This window comes from Galeopterus variegatus, unplaced genomic scaffold, assembly GCF_000696425.1.
Source record: "Galeopterus variegatus unplaced genomic scaffold, G_variegatus-3.0.2 Scaffold86, whole genome shotgun sequence".
Classification (NCBI taxonomy): domain Eukaryota; kingdom Metazoa; phylum Chordata; class Mammalia; order Dermoptera; family Cynocephalidae; genus Galeopterus; species Galeopterus variegatus.
In genome coordinates this window covers 230,740-242,690 of record NW_007726197.1, presented here as the reverse complement: position 1 = coordinate 242,690, position 11,951 = coordinate 230,740, and the positions used below count along the sequence as shown (strand labels likewise).

The following is an 11,951-nucleotide window of genomic DNA, read 5'->3' as shown; positions in this document are numbered from 1 at the left end:
CGGCGCACTCTCCAGTGCGCCACTGGGCCAGCCCAGGATTTTGGATTTTTGGATTACGGATGTTCAACCTGTATCACAAGATTTTATTTACTAATATTTTCTTTGGAATTTTTGCATCTACATTCATGAGAGAGAAATTGGACTATAATTTTAATTTCTTATAATGTCCTTTTCAAATTTTGTTATTAAAGTTATGTTGGCTTCATAAAATGAATTATGAAATGTTTCTTCTTTATCAATTGTCTGGAATTGTTTGTGGAAGATTGGTGCTATTTCTTTTCAAATGTTTAGAAGAAGTTATCAGTGAGGCTACCTGGATCTGAAGTTTTCCTTGTGAAATGATTTTTAATAACAAAATCAATATTTAAAATAGAAGAGTATTTATATTTTCAATTTTCTTTCTTGTGTCATATACTTCTCAAGGTATAGGTATTTGCCAATTTTTTTAAATTGTAAAATTTATTAATATAAAATTATTCTTGATACTCTCTTATTTTTAATGTCTCATTTTTAGGGTCTTTAGTAATGTCCTCTTTTATTTCTAACATTGTTAAGTTGTGTTTTCTTTCTCTTTTTCTTGATTAGTCTTGCTAGAGGTTTACCAATTTTATTAATCTTTGCAAAGATTGGCTATGTTGATTTTCTATATTGTGTGACTCTCCTATCTCGTTGATGTCCCGTTCTTCTCTTTATTATTTCCTTTCTTCTACTTTCCTTGGGTTTGATTTGCTGTTGTTTGTGGTTTGCTTGTTTTCTTGTTTATTTGTTGTTTGAAATAGAAGATTAGATCATTGACCTTCAGCTTTTCTAATACATGCATTTAAGGCTATAATTGTCCCCTTAAGGACAGCATTTGCTTGCTGTATCCACAAATATTGACATGTCATATCTTCATTATCTGTATCAATCAGGGTTTGATAAGAGACACAGAACCACTGGGAAGTAATATATATATATATATATTAATATATATTAATATGTTAATATATATTAATATATAAGTGTATATATATATATATATATATGATTATATGCAATTAGAGGTATTAAACAGTGTACTTTAGGATGTCGTTTCTGTCCTGATGTTGCAGCCTGAAGTCTACGGTTTTGGCAGCAGAAAGGGAAGACAGGTGTCAAGTGGGAGAAGAAGGGCCAGTTGTGCCCTGTGAGGTTGAAGTTGGACTGGAAGCCACATTGTTCTCTCACTGCTCCTAAGCTTCCGACCTCAATGATGGAGGTGTCATGCTGCAGAAGCTGACACTGCTTGTCACAGAAGTAACCATGTACCTGGCCCTGAAGCCAGAAAAACTGAAGAGGGAACAACTGAAGCTGGAGTTGCTATGGGCTTGGCTGCTGCCCCTCACCAACCAGGTGAGCCAGCAGGTAAGTGGCAAGCTAAAGGCAAAATTCCCCTTTGCGTGCCATTTTCAGTCCCTTCCGTGCTTCCCAGAGGTTATTACTAGTATCATTTTGGGACATAGCCTTTTAAATAGTTATTTGTACTTTTACATATATATGTTAATATATATATGCACACATATACCCCCCCATATACCGAGGGTTGCGATCCCGTTACCGGTCAGTAAAAAAGACAAAAAGGAAAAAAAAAATTTTTTAATATATATATGCACACATATACCCCCCCATATACCGAGGGTTGCGATCCCGTTACTGGTCAGTAAAAAAGACAAAAAGGAAAAAAAAAATTTTTATGGAAAGATTTGTATTATCTTTTAATTCTATTTACCACAAACTTTTTGAAGTGTCCTCGTGTGTGTGTGTGCATGTGTGTATATAATTCCAATAGAAAATACGGTGTATTGTTTTATCTGGATGTTTTATATGTATGATATTTTTACATAGGTGGTATTTTTCTGCTGCTGGCATTTTTTCACTTAATAACATAGTATGTCCTGCTTCCCCGACTCTGAAGGGATGTTGATGAAGTCTGAGCCCTGCTGGTCTTGGGAAGACCCCAGAACTGGACCGATGCTTGTCAGGTGTAAATCTATCTCCCCAGGGGCCCAGGTCTATGTTGCTGCCTATAAACCTGCAGTCTGATTCCCACAGGCCTGGGACCCATAGGACCTCTGGCCAGAGGGAGTTTAAGGAGCAGCTCAGGAGCTCAGTGCTGAGGTCAGCACTGACTGTGGGCCTTGGTGTGGACATCTGTGAACGCAGCTGCAGGCTTTGTGCACCAGTACATCTCCTGTGAGCTGCCCCTGAGGCCCTGCATGCTGAGCACGCTGCCCCTCGGGCACCCTAGCAGGTGCCAGTGCTGTGCCCCCTGGCCCAGAGCCAGCCCACCCCCTGCTCCCACCTCCTCTGAGGCAGACCTGAAACCGCTCCCCTGAGACCTCTGAATAATGTTCTGTCTCCCACGTTTCTGGCCAAGGGAGAAAGAAGGAATGGCACTTACAGAGACTTGGTCGACTCCGGTGATCCCGGACAAGCTCCCAGTCCCGTACTGAATGGAGAAGGAGTTCCCCAGTGCTGTGTAGGTGCTGGACTGGGAAGGGTAGAACCTGGTGTGTGTCTCTGAAAAGCAAGGATGCTGCTGTTGCCTAGGCCACAGCTCAGTGTCCTCCTCCCTGCCCCAAGGCCACTCAGCCCCAGAGGTGCAGGGTCTCTGCCCTTACTGCCTACACTGATGTGGGTTCCTTACATCCCCAAGGCCAGCCATGGCCCTAGTGAGCTACGACCTTTCCCTCTAGCCACAGGTGTGGCCTAACTGGACACCAAACAGTTGTCCCTGGGCAAACCTGATTGTCCGCAATGACCTCATGAGGCACACCAAGATAAGCACCATGCATTGGGCGCCGCAGCAGTCGCTGCCGTCCGGTGTGGGTCAGAGCCTGGTCTTCAAAGGAAACTTGGGGATAAACAGTCCCCACTCCAGGAAAATGCTCCCAACTCTTTGCCTAACCCATGGACACCTAGCCTTGGGGTTTCCTGAGACATTCTGTCTCTGGAACGTGTCCTGCATAGACCAAGATGTCTTTCTTTGGCTCTTCTTTCTCCAATCCTTACTGAAACCCCTGAGTTATCTGAGTTACCTCTGGCCAAATAGACCCACCCTTGCCATTGTGCCTGGCCTGCGCCACCTCTGGTGCACTGGGTGACAGGTCAACAAACCTTCTTGAAGCAGGTGAACAGTCTGCACCAGATCCCCGCCTGGCCTCCACCACCCCATGAGGAAATAGGCAGTTGAATGGGACTTTTACCTACATTCCCTTGGTTGTTCCAAAGGAAGTGAGTCATGTTGAAGATTTCTTTTTTCAGTGGCTGAGTTTCACCCTATTAATTCTGATCAGTATGAAAGTGGCTATCTTGGAGAGCAGCCAAATTTTAGCTCTCTCCCTGGTTCAGCCCTATTTCAGCTGTAAGCTATTTGGGGACAGACTCACAGATGGAGAGGGGTGTGGCAGGGATGGTCAGTTTCTAGAACCCAAACCCCCTCCTCCAGAGTACCAGGCCTGGCCTCCCAGGGCTGACCCCCAGCCATTTCCCACTGGGGCTCTTGGCCGCACTTACTGCAGGCTGGGCTGGTGCAGTACACAGAAGGGACCCAGAGATTGGAGGAGCCGGTGTCGAAGATGACGGTGAAGTTCTGCGGTGGGGAGCCAATGGAGATGGTGCCAAAGTATTCGTTCTACAGGGAAAGAGAAGCAGGGAGGGTGTGGGCAGTGGGGAGTGGTGAGGGAGCTCACCAGGGGAATGGTGAGGGTGCTCACCAGGGGAATGGGGGAGAGCCCCCAGGGTCAGTGCCTGGGGTAGGTACTACAGACCAGAGCTTACAGGGCCTAGGACGTGGCAAGGCTGGGAAATAAAAGGTAGAGGGAGCAGAGGAAGGGCCAGGAGGAGGAAATCAAATCAGGCCCCCAGCTCCTTCACTTGATGGTACTTGCGTTATCCTGATTCTCATAATAACATTGAAAGCAGGGCAGAGGAGGCAGGAATGCCTCTGTTCTACAGATCAGGGAGCTGGGGCTGGGAGAGGTTATGTGATCTGCCTAAGGGCACGTAGCTAGTGCGCTGTCCAGCTGAGAGCAGACAGACGCAGGGTCCCTTCGTTTGGGCTGCTTGTTTGTCATCCTCCTCCCTTACATCCCACAGAGAGCTCTACACATTTGGGCACCGCTTAGCCAAGTCCACAGGGACCCAGGGGATCCGTCCATATGGATCATCCAAGTGAAGAAATCCACAATAGCCTTTGCGCTGATGTGGCACTGGCCACGCCCTGAGGCCGACCCTTTCCCCTCTCCACCATCTCTCCCAGCCCCGACTCGTGATGCCTCACGTCCAGGTAGTTGACAAGGGGCTCGTTGGCACTCTGGTCCCTTGCACAGGACTCAGTGAACTGGATCATGTCCAAATTCTGGGATTTCCAAAACTCAGAGAGCTGGCCCCGTGCCCGCAGCTTCTTCCGGAGGGACTGAAGTCTCCTGAGGGGCACCCTGAAGACAAGTCCCATGTGAGGAGGAGATGCAGTTCTGCCTCCTTCTTTCCCTCCCTTCCTCCCACCACGTGTTCCAGAGGTCAACCAAAGAATGACACCGGAGGGATCTGCAAGGTGGCATGCCGGCGTGTGGCCAGAATTAGCACCCCCTCTGCCACCTGACCTGCCCTGCCTCATCTCTGCCCTGTGGACTCTTAGAATTTTAGGGTGAAAATGACTCTCTCCCCTGCAGATGGGCTCTTTGAGATCTTCTAGGAAAATGGAGACGTGGCACAGTCTTCAGTTTTACACAAATCCCATGAAGGGCTGATTTAAAGGGACAGAAAAACTCTTGGGGCCAGCAATGCGCAGTCCCCTGGGGAAGTACTTGGGTGCTTTGAGCTCCAAACCACCACTGGGGGTTCCTGCTCTTTAGCAACATGAGAAGCTCCCGGGGGCTTGGGCAGGCACCTCCATTAGAGGTGGAGGCAGAGGGATGGCATCGTGGACTGGAGATTAAGGCCATGCACGAGGTGGCCGCCTGGTGACCCTCTCCCATGGGTGCATGCCGGCCTTGCGTTTCTACTCTCCATTCCCACATCAGCTTTCCTCTTCCACAGCAGCCATGAGCTGGGGGTTGGGGAGCTGCCCCAGTTGAACACAGCGCTGGGGACATGGCCTCACCTGTGAAGTGGTTCTTGAGCCTGTCCCAGGTCCAGGAGCACCAGCAATAAGAAAAGGAGCGTTTTCATTGTGGGTCGGACCAGCAGCTTCTTCCTCGCTCGGCCGGGGTCTTTCTCGCCACCTCCTTCCTTCTCTGCTATGGGGCAGTGGGAACAGACTCTCCCTAACTCTCAGAGCTGCCCTGCCCAGCCCAGTCTAAGGACCTAATGATAAGGCCCCGGAGTCAATAGCCATGCCCAGAGTAAACACAGCATGTGTAACAGGGCGTTCCCCCCACCCCTCGCCCTCCCTTTCCCTGCTGCAAGGGCAGCGAGGGTCTGGGGTGAGAACTTGGGGGTCCGGGCACCCTCTGAGAGTGAGAGGGTTGTTCAGGGCTCAGCTTCTCCCAGGGCCTTGGGCACCCTACCATGACCCCAGGAAACCCTGTGTTAATTAATTAAGAAAGTGTTGTGTCCCTGGACACTGGGAACTACCTTACTGAGCGGTTACCAAGAGTGGTACAGTTGGAGACTCCAGAGGGGCAGAAGATGAAATTCCACGTGCGTGGCAGGATTCTAATTTGAAATATTAACCAGTCTGTTTTCTCTGTGTTTCCTATTCTATCCCCATTCCCTCAGGTGCCCCAAAGGCAGTTTACCCTCCCCAAGTCCACTTTGAAGCAGAAACCAGCACTCACAGAGGCCCTGAAATGAGAAGATTTGGCTGTAGATTCGTGGAGCCAGCTTTCCTGATCCTGAGGACTTGGTGAATCTGAGGCAGGGCAGGGAGGGGACAGGGTTTGGAGCAGGGGCCTGTATTAGTTTGCTAGAGCTGCCATAACAAAGTACCACAGACCATGTGGCTCAAACAATGAAAAATTTTTCTCATGATTCTGGAGGCTGGAAGTCCAAGATCAAGGTGTCAGCGTGGTTGGTTGCTTCTGAGGCCTCTCTCCTTGGCTCGTAGATGACCATCTTCTCTGTGTCTTCTATGGTCTTCCCTCTGTGTGTGTCTATGTCCAAATTTCCTCCTCTTATAAGGACCCCAGTCATATTGGAGTAGGGCCCACCCCAATGACCTCACTTAACCTTAATACCTCTTTAAAGACCCTATCTCTGAATACAGTCACATTATGAAGTACTGGGGGTAAAGACTTCCATGGGTAAAATGAGGGGCCAGTTGGGGGGGACACACTTCAGCCCATAACAGTGTCTGGGGACAACAGGGTCTTCAGTCTGTCAAGGAGGACCAAGGACAGGGGTGGGGAGTAGGCGGGGCTCAGGACTTAGTTTTCCCTGCGCATGAAACCCCTCATCATCAGCCCATTTCTGTGGGCATCCTGTCTCTTAAACAGAGGGTGGGGCTTTGCTCCTTGGGTGGAGATAGAGGGGTGATGGGAAGGAAAACCCTGCCTGACTCTGACTCAGTTGATCAGACCCTCTGAGCCAGGGCAGTGGAGGCCACCACCTCTTGTCAGCATTGGCTTCCAGGGGGCTCTATCTCTGACATAGGAAAGAGGGGGCCTGGGTTTAGGGTTAGCTCTGCCCTGACCAGCTAGTGTTCTGGCAAATCTCTCAACTGCTACGGGCTCTGGCTTCCATCTCTGAAACCCAAGAAGCAGGCAAACTTGGAGTTTGGAGCTAAGCCAAAAACATTGAAAAGACATCAAAAAGACTTGAGGAATGACCCCGACCTTTGACCTCTGACCCCAAGGCAGCAAAGCCTCTTTAGCATTTACCCATTTCCCAGAAGCCTGTCTCTTTGCCCTTTCACTGGTGAGAGAGGTCTACCCCCACAAAGGCAGCACGGGTCAGAAGCAGCTAGAAGAGTATTTGCTTCAGCACTAAGTTCTGCTACGGTTTGCCCATAATTGCTCAGATACCTTAGTTTTGTCATCACCAAATACCCTACCTGCATCAATGGGTTTTAAGGAGGATTAAATATACAAAATAGGCATGTGGAAGTACTTGAAAAAGTATGATGTGTCATACAGACTGAAGATCGTCACTATAAAAACCTTGCACTGGGTGGCTTCTTAAAGACCCTCAAGGCAAACCTGCTCATACAGCAGATGAGAAAACTGAGGCACAGAGAGGCAAAGTGACCAGCCCAGGAGCATACGGTTCACTTAGTGGCAGAACTAGGATTAGGACCCAGGCCTCCTAACTTCTAGCCCGGTGGTCTTCCTGCTACAGAATTATTGCATCATTATCACTGAGCTGTTGAAATGGGCATAACCATAGCCCCTTCCTCCTTTTCCATCTTCCAGACCTCTCCCCACGCCCCCCTGGCCTCTGTTTACTGAGAGTAGAGGGTTTGACTGGCCCAGGACTGGCCTGTCAGCTGTGGGCCATCTGGCCACTGAGTGGAGCAGTCTCAGCCTGGACTGCCTGCAAGGAGCCCCAGGGTCTGGCTGGATTTTAGAAAGTTTCGCAAAGGTTAAGCAGGAGTGTGAGGGCGTTGGTCATAACTAATGGGTTCTGTCCTCTCTGGAAATGTCAGGAACCATACCTGCCCTGGCTGCAGGTCATTGACTCCTCCCAGGCTGGAAGTGAACATTACTGTGGATAATCTGAACACTTTCTAGGGAACCAAAGCTCCTGGAAATGTGCACGATAGGGCCTGTGTGTCCTTTGAGAAAAGAGAAAAGGAAGAACATTTGGGGTGAAATAGTATCGTGTGGCAAAAGCAGAGCATAGTCTAGGCAGTGATCCAGTCTTTCAGCATAGGGAGGAGGTCTCTGGGAAGACAGAGACCCTCAGGAATGTGGATTGGAGGCTGGCTGGATGCAGAGGTGGTGTCTGTTCCCAGAATATTTGAAAGCTGTTGGTGGTGACACTATCTGATCATTTCCTTTCTGGGGCTTTGGAGAGACCCTCAGGAATGTGGATTGGAGGCTGGCTGGATGCAGAGGTTTTGTCTGTCCCCAGAATATTTGAAAGCTGTTGGTGGTGACACTATCTGATCATTTCCTTTCTGGGGCTTTGGCTTCCAGAAGGCAAATTAATGACAACAGGATAGTTGCTTAGTGCTCTGTGGAAATCAGCTTCATCAGGGCTTGATGGCTCTAAGGACAGAATGTGCTCTTTTAAGACAAGAACTGGCTTTTGATGCTGGCCACATCACCAGCTCAGCATGCACCTGACCAACTGGAAAATGTCCTAACCTCTCTCTGCTTGAAACTGATAAATGAAGGAAAATCCACTATACTGTGTGTGGTATAGTAGAGAGAGGGTCGGCATGGAATGCCTGATCTAGTCTTGCCTCTGCCACGAACCGGCCATATGACCATAGATAAATGGCTTCTCTCTGAGTCTAGTGTCTTCTCTATAAAATGAAGAGGTTGGGTTGGGTGATAGTAAAAAGGAACATTTTGGTGGCATCAGCTATGTGCCAGACTCTGAGCTAAGGAACTTGAAAGCATTAGCTCATTCAAACTTCACACCAGTCCTTTCAGGTAGGTATTATTTTTAAGCCCATTTTACAGATTAGGTAACTGAGGCACAGAGGGTCTAAGTAACTTGCATAAATGCTAAACTCAGGTTTGCCTGACTTTAAAGCCAGTGTTCTTAACCATTGGACCGAATTGGATGATCTCTAGGGTCTGACATTCTAGAATGTCTTACTGGAAGCAAAAGAGAAAGGGAGAGGGAGAGAAAGAGGGAGAAAGAAGGGATGGAAGGATAGAGAGAGAGAAGGGGGAGAGAAGAGGAGAAGAAAGGGAGCGAGAATAATTTCTGCATGGTGGAAAATACGAGGCCTTTTTATTGTAAGAAGAGAAGGGTGTGTGCAGGGCGGGGTATGGAGGTGAGGAGCTGCATGATGAGAAATCTTCTCATTGCATATTTTTTGCAAACATTTTCTATTTTGCCTTCAATGAGCCTCTCAGCAAGTTTTGATATTGTATTGCTGACAAGTGCAAAAATCCACCCATGCGCCCCTCTACTAGTCCCACCCCCAGACGGTGAATTATGAAAAAATAAAGGTTTAAAGTGATCAAACCATTTGATTATTGCTAAAAGAGAGTATCTGGAACTAAATGCTTACTTTTTTCATGTGGCTTGACCTGCTTTGGTTTGTCAAAGTCTCTTGTTTTCATGCAACTGGAAATAAGAAGGATCCAGTGTCTCCAGCATCTCACCATGTCAAGAATTCAATTAGTTTGAATCATTTCCAAAACCACGATCAATTCTCTTCTGGAAAAGTACCTTTCGTACCAGAAATTGCTGCAGCACAGCCATCAGAGGGCACGGGCACTGGGGAAGTTTCTCACCGGAATACTGCATGTGTGCACCACTGTGCATGCATGCATGCGTGTGCATGCATGTGTACAAGTGTGGGTGCGTGCACATGTCTCTGTACCCATAAGCAGAAAGAGCAGTTCATGCCTTGGGCTTGCCAGAGAGCAGGACTGCACAATAACAACACCAACTTACATGCTTCGTACTGAGCCCAGGCTTTGAAGACAGACAAAGCAGGGTTTGAATTCCAACTCTACCTCTTGACAGATGATTGTATGACATTGGGGATGTTTTAGAGCCTCAGATTCCTCCACTAGAGAAAAGGAAGGATGATTTCCTTGCAGGATGTGAGGATTCCATGAGACCACCCTCAGGATGAGTGCTTTCTATGTATCACCTAGCCCAGTGCTTGATCCTGAGTAGGCTCTCGGTATGGGTACCCTGGCCAAACAACATGCAGCTGTTTGACACTGACTGAGTACCCACCTTATGCCATGCACTGTGCTAAGTGCCTTAAATCTAATAGGTAATAGGCCCAGAGAGGTAAAGGAATTTGTCCAAGGTCACATAGCTGGTAATGATGGAACCAAGCTCAAGCTCAGGAAGTCTTTGCATAGAGTCTGTAATCTTAAACACAACTCTCAGCTACCTGTATCTATAGCTTATGTATATGTCGTATATATTAACAGATTGAAATACATTCTGAAAGTCATCCTTATGTGTATTTTAATTGTTCAGGAAAATTACTAAAGCTTCCACCTGTCCTCAGTTCTTACTCTGCAATCAGAGGCTCAATTATTAAAAGGCTAGAAAACAAATATACTCTCTGACCCTTAGTTTCTTTCTCTGTAAAATGGGGTTGTTAGATTAAATAAAAGCATATATGAAAATGCATGGCACATAGTAAGCACTCAATAGATAATTGATTAAAATTTTATTATAAAGAAAAAAGAGAGTATACAGAGGCAAATGTGTCATAAATCGGATTCCTTCCCTTCATTAGTCTCATGGGTTTTCATTTTTAGATTTATAGTGACAGGGACCTCCCTCTGCAGTGCTTTTTTCTCTAATGTTTTAGTTCCTGTATCAGGACTATTGAACTCTGAATCAGTTTTCATCCTGCAACTTCCTCAAGAGCCTTCAGGAAAGAATTTAGGCTGTGGTTAAATAGGATAAAGGCAGACTTTTAATTTCAGGGCCTTGTTTAAGGTGAATTTATCTCCATTCCTTAAAACTCTTTGGGGCATTAAAGCCCTGGAAACTCACAGGAGGAAAACACATCCTAAAGATGCAATTAAGATTTATGTCTATTCCAAGACACCAAGACACTCATCTGATCTTTCTTTTGGGTTTAACAAGCTTCTTTTTATCAGAGAGCCTCCAAGTAGAGCTCCATCAATAAAGTCTTGGCAAACTCCATTCATTCGTTCACAGAAAAGCCAGGATGCCTAGTCGCATTGGGCCTATTTCAGAGATAAGAATCTGAGGATCTAAGAGAGCTCTTCCTCAAAAGATGCAAGCAAGTGTAAAAAACTCAGGGCATTCCTGACACATGGACATGTTCACTGCAACGGCCCAGGCCAGAGGTGATAGTGGCTTGGAATGAAGGGGAGATGGTGGATGAGGAAAGAAATGGTGGGCTGAGATTTGTTTTGGAGGACATGATAATGGATTAGGTGGGGATGAAGAGGAAGAAGGTCAACGATGACTCTAGGAATTTGTCCCACCGACACACTTAGTCCTTTGCAAAATGCTGCAGGTTCAAGATTACTTATGCATAGGGCATTGTTTGTGATTAGAAAGCTTGGAAAGAGCCAACAATAAAAAACAGCTAAATAATTACATCCATGCAATGGAATGCTGTGGGGTCATAATAAAATAATTTTAAAAAGCTCCAAAGAAAAACCTCTAGAATATATTGTTCAGTTGATAAATGTGGAACAGTATGTATAGTGTGCTATCATTTGTATAAAATAAAAGGTGTTTGCTAATATATGTATAGAATATCTCTGGAAGGATACACCCAGGAATGAAGAGCGTTAGCTACTTCTTGGGAGAAGTGGGTGGGTGGAGGCAAGTGAGAAGGCAGCTTGCTGTATACCATTTTGTACTTTTTGAATTTTGAAACACATGACTATTACTTTATTAGTTCTCTACTGCAGCTATAACAAATTACCACAAATGCAGTGGCTTAAAAAGTGCAAATTTATTATCTTACAATCCTGTAGGTTATAAATTTGACACGGGTCTCACTGGGCTAAAATAAAGGAATTGGTTGACTGCATTCCTTTCTGGAAGCTCTAGAGGAAAATCTGTTTCCTCGCCTTTCCTAGAGGCTGCCCACATTCCTTGGCTCTTGGCCCCTTCCTACATCTTCAAAGTCAGCAGTGTCGCATATCTCTGACCTTTCTTCCAAAGTCTAATTTCCCTCTAACCATAGCCTGGAAATGTCATTCACTTTTAAAGACTCCTGTGATTAGATTCGACTCACCCAGATAATCTAGGGTAATCTTTCCATCCCAAAGTCTTTAATTTAATTACATCTGCAAAGTCCCTTTTGCCATGTAAGGCAACATATTAACAGATGCCAGGGATTAGATATGTACATA

At 46.4% G+C, this 11,951-nt stretch overlaps 1 protein-coding gene across 2 annotated transcripts in view; it reads right to left on the bottom strand.

Moving 5' to 3' along the window:
* The window catches only part of CTSE (cathepsin E), a 17,510-nt gene extending 12,299 nt beyond the window's left edge, over nt 1-5,211 (bottom strand). Inside the window, exons 1-4 of one of the 2 annotated variants that reach the window (XM_008580434.1) lie at nt 5,123-5,211; nt 4,301-4,457; nt 3,535-3,652; nt 2,420-2,538 (exon numbers count right to left, since the gene is read on the bottom strand). In XM_008580434.1, the coding sequence (XP_008578656.1) occupies nt 2,420-2,538; nt 3,535-3,652; nt 4,301-4,457; nt 5,123-5,190 (462 nt within the window). In that variant the 5' untranslated portion in view covers nt 5,191-5,211. The remainder of the gene's footprint in view (nt 1-2,419; nt 2,539-3,534; nt 3,653-4,300; nt 4,458-5,122) is intronic. The other variant, XM_008580440.1, reaches the window with a different exon arrangement.
* Nucleotides 5,212-11,951: the final 6,740 nt, after the last annotated feature.